This window comes from Blennius ocellaris, assembly GCF_963422515.1.
Source record: "Blennius ocellaris genome assembly, chromosome: 22".
NCBI classification, from domain to species: domain Eukaryota; kingdom Metazoa; phylum Chordata; class Actinopteri; order Blenniiformes; family Blenniidae; genus Blennius; species Blennius ocellaris.
Window position 1 is genome coordinate 12,822,149 of NC_137671.1, and position 19,483 is coordinate 12,841,631.

At 42.0% G+C, this 19,483-nt stretch overlaps 1 protein-coding gene across 1 annotated transcript in view; it reads left to right on the forward strand.

Annotated features, from left to right (window-relative positions):
• cacna2d1a (calcium channel, voltage-dependent, alpha 2/delta subunit 1a) overlaps positions 1-19,483 on the forward strand; it is a 95,552-nt gene that overhangs the window by 27,193 nt on the left and 48,876 nt on the right. The window contains exons 4-6 of the mRNA XM_080518153.1: positions 9,338-9,397; positions 13,538-13,573; positions 14,554-14,677. Coding sequence (XP_080374279.1) covers positions 9,338-9,397; positions 13,538-13,573; positions 14,554-14,677 — 220 coding nt within the window. The remainder of the gene's footprint in view (positions 1-9,337; positions 9,398-13,537; positions 13,574-14,553; positions 14,678-19,483) is intronic.

Below are 19,483 nucleotides of genomic sequence, written 5' to 3' on the forward strand. Positions count from 1 at the left end.
ACACTGATTGCATGAGTCATCACATACGCAGCAGTAAAACAAACAAACAATAAAAAGCATAAAATGTTCAGGTGCATCTTGGTTGGTTTTTTAAAGGTTGCTGTCTAAAAAAATGTATTAATTAAAACACTGTCTGAAGATGCTGCCCCGCATTGTGTCCCACCACTCGCTGAAGTTGTTTCTTTGTGTGTCAATGACTCACAGCCTCCTCCACTTCATCGGCTCCTAATTGCCTCTGTCATCCTACATAACTGTGACCTACAGTGCAGGTTTGACACAGAGTCAGTCGGTCATCACACAGACAAACACACCCGTGCACACACACACACACACACACACACACACACACACACACACACACACACACACACACACACACACACACACACACACACACACACACACACACACACACACACACACACACACACACACACACACCGTCAGTCCAATGTTCATTACACTGACCCATGCTTCTTTTTTTAACCCGCCTCGGCAGCAGAGAGCCTCTCTCTGATATCCAGGCCACCTCTGACTCCGTTCTCATCAATTATTGAAACGTTCCTCTTAACCAATACTCTTTGATGGAGCCAGTGGTTAACGTCCCCCGGAGGAATAGGTCATTTATCTCTTCACATTGACACCGGCAGAGATTTTAAGATGCGTTCATTCATCATGAAACTGAGGAAATTCAAGTGGTGGGCATAAAACGTAATGCTGGTTGCAAAAAAATACAAGGAATTACTGAACATATCCTCTGAAACCAGAAGCGTTGAAATCAACTTGCATTTTGAAGCCTGTTTTAAAATGATAGAATCTAATAGGTTGAGGCCTGTGTATTATTATTTCTTTCTTCACCACACACAACAGAATTACTCCATGAACATAGTGACATATTCTTTGCATTTCTTGAAGTATATGAAAGATGGCTTAAAACTGAATATTTGCTCTGATTTAAAAAAAAAAAAAAAAGATGGTTGGTCTGTGTGCAAGCCCTCCAGGACCTCTCCTCCATGCTTTGTAGCCTCCTTTAGGGATGCTTGTTGACTAAAGCACCTCCTGAGGGACAGATGGCAGCATGCCAGGACCTCCCAGACAGACGGAGACCAGACCAACCTGCAAAAAGAAAAAAAAAGAACGTGTAAGAATGAAAAGCAGAGGCAAGGAGGTCTCCGTTCTTTTGAAAGGAGTTACAAGACAAAAAAAAAAGTGACCATCCAAGAGAGGAAACAAAAAGAGCACAAGTGGAGGAGACATTGCAGGATGACAGAACAGACAGAGGAGGACTGTGCTATTTGAATATTGATTGGTGAGGGTTTATTTATTTATTTTTTTGCTTTAGCTCTTTGGCTGCTGATTGGAAAGCCTTTGGCTGCCCACCAGAGTTTCAACTGCTATTGGTGGCGGTTTTGGAAAGAAAAACAACAGTCATTTAACCACTCGGGGCCACTTGCGTCGCTGCCGAGGGGGAAAACGAAATGTCCTTAATTGTGAGTGGGCCGAAATGTTCCTGGTCTCTGGCGATGCCATCGCATGGGAGCTTTTGCTCTCCACAGAACATGGACCACGGATGAGGCAGGTAACCATGACATCCTTGTTGCCTAGCACCCCCGGGCATCATAAACAGATGCCTTACTCCCAAGATGAGCCACTTTCTTTCCTATTTGTCCATGTCACCCACTTTTACACCGGGCAAACAAGATGGGGAAGCTTTTATTCAAGCATCCTGATCTCTTCCTTCATCTACCTTACACGTGTGCTTAAACGCAAGATTGCCTGTCTGGCAGCAGTCGTGCTCATTAAGCTGTCAACGAGAGAACGAGAGCACGAGCGTTGACACTCTTTTAACTGTTGTGTTATGTGGTGTTGCATAATTACAATGCAGTCGCTGATCTCTAGTGTCTGCGAGTGCGTTATTAAAACACCACTGGATGACATGCTGTGAGTCATTAGATACTGTTGTTAAGAGTCCTAATCATAGAGTAGGCACACACATGCACCGATCCACACAGAAACATGCACATTAAGGCTCCTCATTCACACATTTTCTATTAATTTGTGCAACAAAGTAGAAACTGTTTTCCTTGCACACACTCCCAGGAGTTTATATCCATTTGCACCTAAACATCAGTTTGATTTTGTTTTTTTTTTATCAGTTATATTAATGAATGTGATTTACGGAAACGCTTGTTGAATTTATAATCTTTGCTCAGCAAATGAAATGCAACATTTTTTTACATTTCACATCGTAAGGCAATATTATTGGCAGTTAATTTATACAGATGGAGCCTGACGGTGGAGGGGCCCTTTCAGAGTAAATGGCTTGTTGCAGATTTTATGGACATGATTAATATTGTGAGCAGTCTGACATTGTTAAAAATACTGCCTTTTGCAGTCGCAGGGAAACTGCAAAAAGCCATGATTAATGGTAGGATCATAACTTGTAGTGAAATATCATTATTCAAGATTATTCTAGAAGCAGAAATTGACAAATATCAGCAAACTAGTCACTTTTTGCTGTATTTACGTTGACTACATGAACTCAAGAAACCAATAACGTGTGATAAAAAACTAAAACCTTTAAGGACAAGTGGACATGCACAAATGTGGATGATTTATACAAAAAAGAACATGCATCAAATGTTTATTTTGCTGATAGTTGCTAGGGTACATTTAACATCGATAATACAACTTGATATCTTGTGAAAATAGTATAAATAATGCAATGAATACGAAGAAAAAAGACACAAGTGTAACACGCAGAACTGCTCGAGGCTGTATGGAAAGGCGTGGTTTAATTACAAAGGGTAATTCTACATAGGGTTTTTTTCCCAGTGTATCTGCTGTTTTCGCATAAATGGACATCGTTTTCAAAATGAAATGAAAATGCAAAAACGATGTGTTTTCAGTTGAATCGCCACGTAAACGAGACCTCAATCATCCAAATATTGCTCCTTGATGTCAGACAAAGCACGTGCAAGAGTGACTGTTAACGTTTCTTATGTCGTCAATTTAGTGCTTCTGCACTATCCTAATCATTTATTGCCTTAGTAAATATATTCTGAATAATTTATAGATCATGAAATATTGCAAAACAACACCTTTTTTAAGTGTATTTATTGCAATCAAGGCTTGCAATCCCTAACACATGCAGTGATATAAAGTGATACATCTCCTGGTTCATTTACTGCAGTCGTTTCATGCTCACATATTGAGACACAGATTGATCAGGTGTACTCCGAGACTGATCCATAAAATCCCCTGTGATCCGGTATTTGCTGTTGGGCTCAGGCTGCGTGCCTCGAGCCAATTTGGCTTCGTTCCTTTGCTGCGTTCCAGAGGATGCAACATATTTAAAAATCCTAACCTGACCTAGCATTGTATACACAATTAGCATGTTGCTTACAGTCGATGGAAACAGATTTTTCAACAAAACGCTGGCAAAGACGTGGTATTGACGTACGCAAGGTGATCCGAGCTTACAGGCTGTGTGTTTGTAGTTTCACCAGCAAAGGTCTATTGCATGTACAGTGTAGACATTGCAAGGTGTTTTTTTTGGTGGAGGTTTTTTTCCACTTTTTAAAGAGTTTTGTGTTTGATGTGATGCAATGTTGTACAAACACGTTTCTGTGTCTGTCAGCTAAAAATATGAATATTTGAGCTCTATAATGTTGCAGAAATGTTGTCGAATCACTGAGTGTGTGTGTGAGATTTTGGCCACGAGTGACTCATTATCCACCGTGTGTGTGTGTGTGTGTGTGTGTGCCGTTGTCAGCCCAGCTGTCGCTCTCTCGGCGTGTCTCCACTGTTTTCCAGCTTTGTGTTTGTCATCTCTGTTTTCCTACATGAAACTTATCAGATGTACAGTATCTGCATACAAAGAGTGAATTTACATTTGACATTAGGCTCATTATACCTCCCGCAGTCACGTCTGACTACATTTCTGACGTATAAAATGGGTGATATAAATGTGGCGTTTTTTTTTTCTTCTTTTCCCTAAAACAACGTGCAGCAGATGAGGTGTGTGTATAGGTGCATGCATGTGCAGGAGAGCCAGCGTTACAGCTGGGTACAGCTGTAATTGGTAGATCTTGGCAGCCAGCTGGCACAGAGTTTGTTGCGAGAATGATGAGCTGTCGTCCCGGCGCACAGCGGTGGGTCGCACATCTCGCGGTTTCACTTTCAGGGCGTGTTGTGGAGGACTCCTCTTCGACGTGCGACGGATACGAGTTGGCTTGTCAAGTGACGGATTCTCACTGTACAGTTGTTTTCTTCTGTTACCAGTGTGTGTGGTTACATATGCATGTGTAATGCTCTATCCTCGCTTTCAATTTTTTTTTTTTTCTTTCTTTCTTCTCACCACTCTCCTCCTGGCTCCCTACAGGCTGAGCAGGATAGATCTGACTAAAGTGCTGCCAGTCACAACAGCAGATGCTCATGTTTCCTCTGCTCTCCCGTGCCTCCCTACACATCAGTGGGATGGCAGGTGTGTGTGTGTGTGTGTGTGTACGTGCACGCTCTGTCCTGCCAGGACGACGTGCTCTAATCACGCTGCCAGGAGCGGGTGGCAGAGATGCAAGCGTGTGTTTACATGGCATACACCTCTGTGAGTGGCTTACAAAATGCAGAATCACAGGAGTTTCAGAGGACAGTGTTTTAAATCTGTGATCTTTTTAAGGGGGCGACGGGGCTCAGCGTGTACGAGCGAAAGAATTTGCTCACATTAATCGATCCCATTTCCCCGTCAGTCGTTGGCAGTAAACGCTCCGTCTCTCCACAGCCTCCAACACCCCGCCTGCATCCATATATAAAATCTCATTTAAATTAGACGATTCCTGCATGATAAAGCAGTGGGAGGTTTTATTGGTAACGGGAGAGGCCACCCTCTCATTGTCATCTGATTGAGATCTGTGCAATAACACTGGTGTTCAATTTCATTTTGAAGATTTCTGTTTGAATTTTTCAATTGTAACTTTTTGGATTGATGCAGTGCAAAATAAACCAGGTTATAAAAAAAAAACAAAAAAACACTGTGTTACAGTGAGCAGAATGAATTAGATATTATTTCTCAGCCTTCCACTGTTGTATTTCTTCATTTGGCCTTCTCGGAAAGCTCGATTACCCAGACCTGCTCTAATAGTAAATTGGGGAAGAAAAAAAAAAGTACGAGATTGATAGTGGTGATAGGTGCCGCCATTTCTATTTATCAGCGCATTATTTACTGTATGAAAAAAAAATACATTACATTGCATTACAGTGTGCCTGCCACTTGCTGTCGACTATTGTCGAATAAAATACCAGTAAAGTATGATTTTCACATACTTTTCAAGTCCCACTCGCTTTGAAATTTAAAAAATCGGTTTGAGTGTGCATCATGATAAAAAAAAAAAAAAAAAATCAGCTCACCTAATTATTTCTCACATTTCAGGGATCACCTCCCTCCATTCAAATTGAGTTTTTCGAATAGTAATAATCATAACACATCCTATCCATCCATCCTTCTCTTATCGCTTATGTTTAGTTGCCGCTCCATCCTCATGAAGGTGCAAGTTGTGTACTTTTTCTGGTTGTTACAAAAGGTGGTGACCACATGGAGACTGGCTAACGACACTGGAACCCATTCCTGAAGTCTCAGGCGTGAAGCTTCGCAGCACGAACCGAACGGATCACCTTCATTATCCGTTCTGTAACTCGGCAATACGCGCTCATTAGTCATCTTATGGCAGCTTGCTGATATACATTTTTTTTTCCCTGCCAGCTCATTAGCACGTCCACATTTTGGCATGCTTATTTATTCTCATTACTTCTAGGTTTTTTTTATTTTTTTTACTTGTATGCCACGTAATTTTTTTGGCTCAAAACACATTAAGATAAGAAGTTCTAAGTTATAAATGAGTTATAAATCAAAAGCACACAGAGCTCATCGTCGGCTTAAAGGAGCATCTATAAAGTACAACGCCAGACCTTCGACCCATTGAACCCTTGACCTCCTGGACGACAGCTGAGCTCTGCGTTAATGAGCGCTCGCTCCTTTCTGGGTATTGATGTGCAGGTGTGTGTTTTGTTTCTGGAAATCCAAGTTGACCGCCGCCCTCGCTGTGGGCTGAAAGGAATCAAAGAGCAGGTCAGGATGTCCTCAAGGAAGCTACATGAAAGTGACAAAGTTAACAAGGCAAGGCAGATGTATTTATAGAGCACCTTTCAAACATGGGGCAAGTGTTTTACAAAGAAATAAAAGAAATCGAGAAAAGACGTAAAACATGAGATGAGGAATGTAATATAAACGGCATAAAAAAGTAGAATAAATAGGGTAAGCGATTTTTTTTCAAGATAAATTTAATAAAGTGCAATCTATTGTTTATTCAATAGCCTGTGCAAGTAATGTTAAGTCCTGATTTAAAAGAAATGAGTGCTTCGGAAGTTTGTTCCACAGGTGAGGAGGTAGGAACTCAAAGGTGCTTCACCTTATTTGTTTGACTTTTAGGAACACGTAAACGTCTTCCTGAGGACCTCAGAGGTCTGGAGGTTTTATATTCTACAGTGTAAAACAAGTTGCAGAGCAAGTCTGTTTAAAATGCCAGTTTTTGATTCAACCACACATTTTCTTTAACCACTCTGCTTCCCTATAAATATTCCAGATTTATTGTTATGATGTCAATATGTGCTGTACACCTACTGCAATAAATTATTCCCTTGCACTTGTGTTAATCACAACTCAAATCACTAAATTTCATTTGAGAATTACTGTTTATATGTTGAAGTTGTTCAATACTTTAACACAGTTATGAATTTCTTAATGACTCCTTTCAAAGAAATCCTTTTTTATTATTCATCTTTATATGCCATGGAGATTCTGTATATTATTGGATTTCTTTCAAGGTACATAAAGACGCGAGTCAGAAACTTTTAATTCGACATGAAAGTCGATGAGGAGACGAGTGGCTCTTGATCGACGTTTGTCCTTGTTTGTCACTTCTGCTTCCAAGAGGAGTGCTCACATTTTCCACAATCCCATAACCGCTGCTATCTGACAAAGACGATCACATTATGCCGTTTACATGATCACTCGAATAATCTGATAAGTGATTGAATCTTGAGAGTGCATTTAAACGTGTTTGTGTGTCGCTCTGTATCAGAGATGAGTTGTGTCGACCTGCTTTTTCGCTCTCCTGCTAATGGTGATGAATGACTTGCAAGGACAAAACTCTGACACATGGTCAGGGTGACGTGGCGAATTGAACAACCTTGGAAGATGACCTAATTTACCCACAGCTGCCTGTTTTTGTTTTTGGAGAATACACATAGTCACAAAGAAACATCACGAGATGGATTGGTTGGACAGTTTAATAAACTCGTTGTGTAAATGTCAGCTTCTTTCAGGAGATAATTACACAATTATATTCAAATTGCTTTTGCCTTTGTAATCCACACAAGCTTCCTGGTTTCCTTTAAAAATGTAATTTTGTGACGTTTTGGACTTGAAATGGAGCCCATCCAGAGTAAATGACCTTCCGAGGCTTTTTCGTCCACAGTATCAACACACAACGCAACTGTTGCATCAATAATGACCTGACTGGAAACTGATATATTACCTTCAGGTCAGTGTGATCTGCTGAGCACTTTTAACTGACTCTGCACAGCCAGATGTGGTATTATGATGGTATGTTATATGTGCTGTTTTTGTTTCCATGCGAGGTGAATTAAGATGAGAGGTACAATATGCCATACTTTTACATAAGCAATTAAAATGTACCTAAATAATCAACAGAATGGGTGAAAACTGCATAGCATGGAGTAAACTGATTCAGCGGTATTTACTTTGTGACCTAACTGACCAGCTGAAACTCCTTCATGTCACATGTGCGTCTCCAGTTCAAACCAGCCGGGTTTCAGAAGTGGAGAAGTTTGTCGACTTTTTTTTTTTTACATTTTGGTGCTTTAATGCTTCTGACTTCTGGCCTGTTGCCACCATCTTTGATGTCGTGTTGCAGTAATGAAGTGACATTTGATCGGTTTTCTACACAATCTAGTGCAGTAGGTCTCCATCTGGGTTGTCAACATGTAGAGAGCATGGATAGATGGTTCATTTACTCGATATTGTGGGATTTTAGCTGAAAAGTAATGCATTTAGAGTGGTATTTGCCAGGTTACACACCGAATTAATGTTAATGTAATGACGTTGTTCTTCATTATCAATGCCACATGGACAAAATAGCAGTAAAGACGAGCAGGTATTTTGGGGACTTTCCCCAAATGGGAATCATACCGGAGTCTCACTGCTTTCTGGGTGTCTGATCCCATGTGGTGTCGAGACAAAACTTTGCTTTCAGGTCACCCCGGTGTCTCTCAAAGCTGCTGCTGCTGCTAAATTTCCCATGTAATGAGAGACAACAGTGAGCCTGCTGAGATAACCGAATTTTAGACAACAAGAGTGTCAGCCCCCAGCGGGCATGACGAGTGATCCAGAGCCAGATCTGCAGGAGGGAGGGTCATTATCACACTGATGCCTCGGCGCCAGCTGATTACACAGTGAGGGAGTTATTACATTTAAAAAAAGAAAGAATACAGAGATGGATCAAAAGCAAAAAAAAATTAAAATAACCCTATTGCTGTTTGAATGTCTGATTATGTAATGTGATCACATCCGTATAATCTGGATTGTGAAGCGACAATGAAAAAAGTTGACCGTTTGCATTTCCAGTCATTTTGATTGAATGATTCCAAGATTGATCTGCCCCCAAAGCTCTGCGACTCGGGTTTCCTTTGAGAATTGCAGCAATCTTGTTTAATTTCACAACAGATTTAATGCAATAATTCATATCAACCCCCTCCCTCGTCTTATTTCGAAAATTAACTTACTCCTTTGCCCCTCCCCTGTCAAATTTCCGTTTCCCTCAGAGTGACTTGAAGCTCCTCGGTGCCTTACAAATAAGCAGAAAGATCCGGATTTGACATTTCCCTGGGGAAATTAATAGTACAGTACATTTCTGGACCAGCGGCAGATTAGAAACTGTGTCTATTAGAAACCTATTAACCTAGTCATTAATACCAGATCAGGGAAAGGATGGAATAGGCGAGGGTCTAATTTTAGTGCCCCGTTGTGTCATTGCCTGGTGGCGTTGGACCGGCTGGAGGTATTTTCCCTGCTTGTGCTTCTGTGTGTGGGTTTTTCGGACTACATTTTAGGTGTAAATATGTCTGGAGCTGACGTGGTATTGGCTTTTCGGCTCACGCAGACAGTCATCCTGAGACGAGAGTCGTGATTTGACGTCGATGTGGCATTAAACATGAACAAAGACATAATGTGTTTTTCCTCTTCTTTCTTGTTTTCTTTCAGAAACTGGCATTGGAAGCAGAGAAGTTCCAAAAGGAGCATGAATGGAGGGAACACAGTGAGGTGAGCGAGAGGCCGTGCGACGCCCTCATCAACACCAGCCGCATTGCGCCCATAACCAAGTAGTACCGTGAACTCTACATGTGGAGCTGGTTAAAGAAGGAGCACGTGTGTTCTTCATAATCCAATATGATTGCGATGATTGGATGGCAAACCTCATTACGGTGACAATAGTGTTGTAATGACTCCGTGAAAAAAAATGGAGTTTCATTATTTTTGCTTAATGAGCAAAGCGGGCGTGGCCGTGATGAAAAGACATGCTTAGGCTCATGCAAACACGCAGGGTCTCTCATACCGTCCATTTGTGATCATAATTTTAGCATTATTACAGTGGAATGTACATAAAATATCGTGAACACATTGTGATTTCAGACTGCGGCGCCTCACTCTGCGTTGATGGTCTCTCGGGGAGTTACAGCGTGGCTCCTTCAGCTTCTCACTTGCCTGCGTTTTACCTCTGGCCTTTCCATAATAAATGAGCAGATTTTAAATGAACTTCCCCTGCAGCTACTAAACAGATGAAAAATTGTCTTCTATGTACGTCTCGGTGGCGGAGGAACTTCAGAGAGACTCAACTTACCCGTTTATCCTCTTACCCTTACAACTGCTCACGATGGGAAAAAAAATCATTAGGACTTGACAAACCGTGTTAATCAAGCTTTTCCTTTTTCTTTTCTTTTTTTTTTTTGCTTTGCTTGGACATTGATTTATGCACAGTTGAGCAGGCCACAATGTTTGCCTAACATTTGTAAGTAATGTTTGGTTGATGGAATGGGGATTCTCGCATCGCAGAACCGAATCAATATGAATACATAACTAGTATCAAAACAAATAGGCAGAGATCTACAGCAGTGTTGCAGCTATTCTATATCGCATAAGCTCGTGAAATGCTACTGTGGTTATTTTCATTACAGGTCAGGACTCTACTCTGTGGAGTTTTCATGTTTTCCTTATGTGACATTATTCCCTTGTGACAGAAGCCATAGCCACAGCTGTGAATGTGTTTAGTGGTTATTGTCTTTTGCTCTGTGGTAATAGAGTGTAGAGCATGACTGGAGGGATGGACATTAATGGATTTTGCAGTTACACTAGTGCCTCGTTCACACTGCAGGAAAATGCTACCCAATTCCATCCATCCATCCATCCATTGGCTACCGCTTTATCCGGGGCCGGGTCGCGGAGGCAGCAGTCTGAGCAGAGTTGCCCAGACTTCCTACCCAATTCTGATTTTTTTTTTTGCTCGCAAGCGACCGATATCCTACCTGTTTTGTAGCTGTGTGAAAGCTCCAATTCAGATTTTTTTCACGCCAGACCAAGCAAGGCCTCGTTCGTATGTGGTACCAATTCGGATATTTTTCTTCATGCCACTGCTCCGCCAAAATATTAAAAGCTGTGTGCTCTTTTTTTCCCTCATTCTCCCTCTTCTTTCCTTCATCAGGTCGTCTAGAATCTGTCGGCTCATATTTAACAACCAGTTGAAAATAGATCTATACGGGCTAACCGGCGTTGCGAGATATGACGGTATGGCTTTGTTTATTTTGCAGGTCGCGTTTGAAATGATCATGGATCCCAGCAAAAAAAATCAGAATTGAGCATTAAGATCCGCGGTGTGAACAGAGCCTAAGTCTAACTTTGGAAAAATGTGCAAACTCCACACAGAAAAGCCCAGCTTGAGTTCAAATCAATGAACTTCACACTATGAGGTCAATTGCCACCCAGCCATGCAATTTAAATTATTGAAGTGGATATGGAGAAGACATGTACTGTTTGATTTGTTGCTTCTGTGACTGATAAAAGGAATCTGTTAGTGAAAAAGTGAAAAAGTTATTGAATGATATTTCTAGCTAGATTTATGATAGAATAGAATAAGGAACAGGTTTGTCTAAAAGGTGATTTATTGTACAACTTAAGTGACTCATCACCTTGTTTGGTGCAAGTCATGGTGCATTCAGGGACACATCTGTGAGGAGTGCAGCTTCAAATTCATAGCTGATGAAATCCTTTCCGTCTCCCTACCATTTGTTGTAATAAAAGTCGGAGCGCCTTTCCCTCCTTTCAGAACTCTCACAAACATGTTTTGCAAAAGGCAAAACACCCCTGTAGTCCTCTCGAAGTGTAAAAGACTCCCACACTGATGATGACATGTTTGACATCGCTCGGCGGCAACAATTTAACACATGCAACAACAGTTAGGATGCCACCTACGACCGCGATAACATGTCTGTTGTGTTGGTGCTCTGAAGGCTGACGGCAAACAGGTAATGACGGCTCAATCTATTTGTGTGCTTACACAGCGGGAACGAAAAAAAGGCTTGTATTAACCAGCTTGTACCTTAAATATGTGCAAGAACTTAACGTATTAACGCATATTTATAACAGTATGTGTATAACAATCTATCCGTTTAATGCCACTGGTTGCCTTTCAAATCATGAAACTTAAAAAGAAAAAAACATCTTGAGTTTAATCGCAATATCTGAAAGGAAATAATCTTCCCAGATTACCCAGCCCTGTTAAGTTACGAGCAGTGCTGCCATCGGAATACAGTGCGTGAGCCCACATGCATGCGCAAGTTCTTTTTCACCTTTGATAAGTGGGGCAGTACTACTGGGCACCTCTCCCTGCTGACACTAAACACTTAAAAACTGTGACAGCTGAGAACTGCACACCCGCATGTGTCTGTTCAGTTTATCATATTGACTTTATTGCTATTTATAAAAGCTGTATCCAGTATTTTTTAGCAGATATCAGTTGTGTTCAGTTTCTCATATTCGCTTTAGGTATTTGTTGCCCTGATCTATTTATTTTAAAATGTCGTTGTGTATGTTTAAAGACAACATGTTTTTGCAGATTATGACACTTCTGATGACTTTTATTGTTGGTAATGAGGTATTTTTTTTTTTTTTTTTAACCTTGTGGCATACCAGAGTTACAGTCATGAAAGTAGTGAGAACAGATGTTGGAGTTTCCAGGGAGTGGATTGCATATTGAATGAGTCACTAGGTTTTTACAAGTGTACAAATGAACTGCAGCTCCACCTGGCAAAGATCAACTTGCATAGCATTAACGGTTCATACCACACACAATTTTCTCAGTAATCAAAAAGTATTTGCTTTTCTTTCCTTGAGTTTGTCCCCCCCCCCCCCCCCCCTGTTTTTTTTTTTTTTTTTTCATCCCTCACACATAAAGTGTTCTTGCATGCGGTGGAGGAGTGTGATGGTGTGATCTCCGTGTGATCGTCACCTCTGAAGGTGCACATTGTTGGCATCAACTTGACCTGACAGAAGACATCAGGAGACGTCTACCCCCCGCGAGCAGACCCTATAATACATTATTGTTGCTTTTCATGCATATTGGTATATTTGACGCTGCACATATATAGTCATCTTCTGGTATCACAGCTGCAGCAGAGAGCAGATGCTCGTGCCTCGCGCACCGTTCTTCGCTAAAACACCTGATTCGCGGTACGTTACATAACGGTAGTAAGGACAGGCACGGTTTCTGGAGTGTGGGCGAGCCGCTCCGGAGGTGTCAGGCAGGTTGTGGGAGTCAGTGAACCAGGTCCGTGACTCCGGGGCATCTTTACATCAGCAGCCTGGCTAACTTGTTTGCACCCTGCTCGTCCGTGCACTTGACAGGGAGCGCAGCCGAGTCGGAGCAAAACAACACCCCTTCCTTCACCGACGCTCAGCGTCAAACACTAACCACTGGCACGGCCACTGATACGGACTCAAACGTGGAAGTGTTACTTACTACATGTTGTTGTTTGGGATTAAACTAAATCCATACTTCAAAGAAATCAGTGCCAGATAATTGCTATGCAAGATGGTTACGTAGGAATCAGTGCATTCCATCAGGTATTTGCAATGTGCGCTTCAATAACGGTTTGAGACGTAAAAGTAAAGAGTCTCGCCGTGCTTTGTGGATGATATTGGATCATATCGTCTTGCTGTTTCACGTCATTGTTCGGTGCAGTTCAGGGTGCAACCGAACAAAACAAACTTAGGGTTGGGCCACATTGGAAAGTTCTGTTACATGTGAGCAGCAGCACTTCTCTCTTCATGCTTCACCTCTGTGTGTCTGCACGTCCTCGAATGTGTCACTCATTGTTCATCTCTTTGTTTCTCATTTTTATTTCGTTGCAGGACGACAAAATTGTTTACTACAATGCCAAAGATGACGTAAGTAAAACTTAATCAACCTGATCCTTTTTTTTTTTTTGCTCACATTCGACCATAATCCAGCACTAGAGATTATTACCAAGGCAACGAAGCCCTATAGTGGAATATTTTCATTAGTATTATTAAAAATCTTATGGAGCTCAGAACTTTGCTTGGCTTAAACTCTATAAAACGTAAAGTTTTTTTGTCAAGAAATATGTGCATTAAGAGATTTTATTTATTTTAACCATGACATGCAAGTTTGACTCGTGCTGAAAGGCACAGTGATTTTGTTGAAATTAAAAAAGTAAATTAAAGTTGCAAAGAGTCGAGTAAAAAAGTTGCCCATCAACAGATGTCATTCATGGACTGTATATGTATCTTGCTTTTGAAAACAAAATCCTTTGTTTTGTTTTGTTGGTTTTTTTTATATGGGAAATTCTGAATTTAACAAAAATTTACTTCTTGGTGTGAAACCAACTGGCTTTATCTCTTCTGGGTTGATTAATATTAAACCCTAGAAATGACTTCAGCAGGGCAGATCCAGAGATCAAGATATATATAGTCCATCTATCTTTTCAGCAAATCACCCCCTGATGAAACGATATCGCTGTTCTGTATGAAAGGAGTCATTTTTCATGCATTGCCATCAGTACGTGTTTTGGGCTTCATGCTCGCAGATAAATGAGCACCTGTGAGACATCGAATCCTGGCCTCAGACGTCATCTGTCTGCTATGATAAACATGGATCGGCACGTAATTCCTCTCCACTGTCCCAATGGGAAAGAACCACACACCCACAGCACACTGATGTCACTCTGTCTGACTGGCAGGCACTCGCCCCTTTTTGTCTCTGTCAAAGACATCTGAATTTATCTCTCAACATCCAAAATTAAAACTCACATGTGTGTACATATGTGTATAAAGTGGGGGAAAAAAATTTAATACTGCATGATGGCGTCTAAACTAAATACTCTACTCTCTTTTGATTCTTTTTACAGCTTAATCAGACAGACAACGAATACCGGTACGTTCCAGATGATTTTCACATCGACCCGGACTTCAAGCGGCCCGTCTCCTACAACACCACTGCCGTCCATATCCCGACAGATATATATGAAGGCTGTGAGTAAAAAAAATAAATAAATAATAATACACCCTCACATGCATTGCTTTCTGTCTCCTTCTATCCCTGTCATCATAATCTACTGTACAGATTTCCAGCACTGTCTGCACTGTAGACCGCTCTACACCAAGGCTAAGCCATTCTAAATATTGCTGCTCTATATATTACCCAAATGTCAGCATCCCAGTGGTCGGCGCTCGCCCACCCGCCCGTCCGCCCACCCGTCTTTACCCTGGTCACCAGCTGCTGTTTTCCCTCACGCCCGACGCTGTGCCCCGCCGACCTCTCTGGACAGTTGCGCAGTATGTCAGCACCTCCAGCGCTGAACGGTCTTTTTTTTTTTTTTTTTTTTTGCAAAAGCTTCTGTTTCAGCTTCCTGTTTACAGTGTGTGCCGACAACACAGTCACCTTCTTTGCAGTGTTCTTCACAGTGCTAGATCGTTTTTGCGTCGTGAATAAATGAAAGAATCATTATTTTTGCATCATCTTAACTACTTGGCAAAGGGAGCATGAAATGGGCTGCCAAAAAACATCGAGGCATGTAATGTGTCCTTGCTCCAAGGTTTACAGTCTGTGCGGGATCAGAACTGCTCTTGCAAGCTGGATTTCATTACTTGGTGTTGCGCGTATGCGTCTCATGTTTTAATGCAACAAGTTCACCATGTGCACATTTTAGCAAATTGGAAGACGTGAGGTTAATATTGGGGGCTACAGTCGTTATAGTTATCAAAGCAATCGCAGGTTTATGCTGCTTTTGCATTTAAATATGTCGACCCCCCCCCCCCCCCCCCCATTGTGTTATTTTTAACAAAATTACACTTCTCACGCTGGTAGCCGATCTAAATCTGACTCAGAACGACACAAGCCTCTGTTTCTCAGGAGCTGAATAATCCTTGCAGCCATTTAGATGATGTTATCTTACCGACGACCGACCGCCGTTCAATAAAATGCACTGTAATCTGCAAAAGAAACAACATGGAAGAATGTGAAAGGAAAAACCAGCTCGCAAGGGAAAAGCAACAATGCAAACAATCGTAAAAGGAACACAAATGTTGACTCTGGCCTTAATAGTCTAATAACATACAAATGACTTCATCGGGGTAATGTACCGTTCCTCTCCTCTATTGCCTCTTCCAGCCTGTGTTGTTAATAAAGCAGGAAAGCAGAGCAGACCAATTTTCATGGCTTTGGCCCGCAGTGATTAAATTGGAACATAATTACGGAATGTGGCCAGTCCTTAGCGACCTCACAGTGCCACATGTGAAATGGAAATGAATGCAGAATATAGTTTTCATATGCAAAATGCTGGATTTTGGTTTAAATTACAGGTGCATGTTGTTTATGAAATCACGTCAATCTGCCCCGCCACACACTAGAACGTTCCCCACAGTGGGAAGAGGCTAAGCCCCACAAGCCATACCAATTAAGAAGCAAGTGCAATTCGCCAAACCTCTCTGTTTCCAGATCCCAGACTGGAATCACTGCCTCTGTACATGTACATTTTACAGACAGTGTGTCAATACTTCTCAGACCTTCGGGCACAATGAAGCTCAAGCATCTCACAGCTGAAGGTCGCCTGACTGAACGTTCAAGACATGAGCATCCAAAAGAACTATGAAATGCAGTAGCTTTGAAATCCATCCAGAAAGTCACTTTTTACCACTTGAGAGTCAAGGATGGCTAAAATTGAGTGCAACCTTCTATAATAGACGACGTCTGTACGCATGCTTGCGCTCAAATCCTCTGGGTTTATTAGTCTTATGTGGTCGGGCACTGTTGAGTGCAAGGACACGCTGACACACATAAACTCAAAGATGTCTGGTGCTTGCGTACATACAAAAAAACATGGCATTGAGTCCTTTCATGCAAGATACAGATTTAGAAGCACTTTTTTAGTGGAGCATTTCAGAGATTTGTATCAAATAAAGAAAGGATAGCAATAGGCTTGCGATGTAGTGAAATACAAGTTGCTGAAGACATTTTCACTGTAATCACACATATTTAATCCAGTTAAAGATAAAATTGAGTCTTTTACTGGAGGCACTTTTGAACTAATATGGTATATTTACATGTCACATAACACAAAAGTGCACCAGCCATTAAAGCAATTAAATAATATATTAAATAGTTTTAATATCCTGGGATTGCGTAATAATCCTTCTTGACATTGACAGGCGTTGGTTGAGCATTCAATATCAATTACAGTAATAATATTCACAGTAGATCTATTAAATGCAGCGGACTCCCTCACATGACTTGAATGCCCTTATGCAGCAACTCCCTCCACATAAGTTGGACTATAAATATGCAGAGTGACGTTCCTCTGAGGCCTCTGACTGTGCAGACATTTTTGTCATTGCCAAATGGCCAAATGCACCCAGTTATTTTTACAAGCTGCTGCAATAACCATGAAAGAATGGGTGGTGGGTCAGGCTGATGTAGGAGGGGGTTGCTCCTGGCGTGGTTCATCAGTCTGCCCTTTTATTCTTTTTCCGTAACACACATGGTCATTTTATGTCTTTCTTATCCCTCGGCTTTAACATTTAGAGTGTAAATACACTTTTCTCCTAAAATAATAATGTACTCTACATGTTTAACAGCATTAGCTTCGAGGATTCTCTGGAGTTAAATGCGGCGGACCTTTGTTGCATTGAAACAAAACAAACAAAGGTGCTGCTAAATCAGTTCTGCCCATTTGGTAAAAGTACGAATGTTGCTGAGCAAAGTCATTCTTGTGACAAAATTAATGTTTTGTTTTATATTTTTACACTTTGTTTGCTGGTTTGGTGTTAACCCACTCTTAGCCATCCATTGAAGCCAATGAATGAATATTCTTTTGTATTACTCTCATGTTTTTAAGTTTTGTTTGAGCCAGAGGTTGATTCTTTCAAAGTCTATTTGTTGCTGAGTCATGTACTTTTACTTTCTTTGTCTCGGAGCTAACGGAGAAAATCTTACTTATATTATTACATTTTATAGTAAAACACTCAGCAGTGATCAATTACGCATGTATGAAACTGGAAACCAGAGGGTGCGCCAAAGCCAGGTTATGAACCGATTGAACAACAAAGCTTTTCATTTCCTTTAAACACATCACTGCAAGACAGAGCCAGGCTTGTTGTTTCATCTTCTTGTGAATCAATGCTAAGATTTCCGGTTGACTGTGCAGAATGTGTGAATATGAATAGAAAAATGTGCCTCAAAGGCAACACGGTTTTCTGTGACTAATTACTGAGCTTTATCCGCCTTGTTATTTTCATATATTTGAGCTTGTAAAAAAAAGGGGAAAAAAGAGCCTTGCAGGCTGTGTTATAATGTTTTCGATGGCCTTCAGTCTCCAGCTGAGTTCCCATTGTAGGAATTCACCGTGTTGTTAGTAGCCCTCAGGTTGTTGGTGGAGGGTGCGGCTGGGTGGAGTCCAGCAGTGAAGCCTTGCTGCACCCCCCCCTCTCTCTCTCTGTCTCTCTCTCTCTCACTATCTGTCTCCAAGGACAGGCTGCCACATCGCTGCTTCTCTGGCTGGCCGGCACTGCCTCTGCGTTGCCATGGCGATGTGTATGGAAGTGTTTGTCTGAGTGTAGGAGGCGTACGTACGCTTCCTGGACACGCCCTGCCACTCTGTCTTGTTTCATGGAGGAGGGGCCGGTAACTTGATTAAGGGACTTTGTCTAGACGAGGCTGGCGTCCTTGTAGCTGAAGGAGAGCTGCAGCATCACTCACCTCCTTTAAGCGTTTGAGACTCTTACATTTGTTTTTCCGTAATCGTATTATTTTGTTACTTGTTGCTTTTTTCTTTTCGTATTGTTTCATGTTCTCTCTTTTTACGATTTCTACTCCCTGTCTAACTGTCTTTTCTCTCGTCCTCTGTCACTTCATCCTTTCCCCCAATGCTTTGCTCCACTTTATTAAGCATATTAATAGTGTGCTCTGTGGAGACAAATGTGCGACTTGTCTTTTCGCCCCCGCATTAGTCCTGCTGATTGGAAACCATTCTCCCTGCTGATCCCAGTGTGGGTGGTCAGGCTGGGATTTATTATCATGTTTATGTGTGTGCACACATGCATGCCAGCGATGAATCAGCTCGTCTTGTGTGTTGCGTGCATGTGTTCGGAGGAGGGAGAGAGGGAGGAAGTACACACTTGGGGTGTGAGAGTCGCCGTCCCATCGCATGCACCTACTATGCTGGATCTCGCGGGCTGCGTGTGCATGTCTTCTCGCTCATTAGGCAGCACTGGCGTGGATGCGATGAGAGGAGATGAGAGGAGAGGGCTGCGGCCTTGGCAGGAGATCGGAGGCTCGTCTGATGCCCGTTTGCATCAACGCTGTGTGGCACCTGTCAGCCCAAGACACGCACACACTGCGACGTGCTAAGATACTGTGACACTGTGTGTGTGTGTGTGTGTGTTTTAGTCATGGCCCCCTCAGCCAAGCTCATAGCATGTAAACTGAATTCCTTTTCTTTTTTGCACTCTCGTGCCACTTGAAACACGTCGTTTTTGATTTACAGTGCCAACAGTCAATTCCTTCACCTCTCTCTGCCTCCATGCTTCCTCCTTCCTTCCTCCCTCCCACCTCCTCGTCACGCCGTCATTGCATCTGTCCTTGCCACACGCTGGATGTCCTTCCTGCGATGCTGTAATCAGCTGATTGGGATTCGCTGGAGGTCTCCTGCGTGCGTCCAGAAAAAGTTACCTTCTTGTAAAATCCCATTTCTCCAGAAGTCAGACACGGGTGTGCGTGTCTGGTGTCTGAACGATTGCTTCTCAGCTCTGGCTGGTAGAGATTACTGAAAGTGCTTTTCTCAC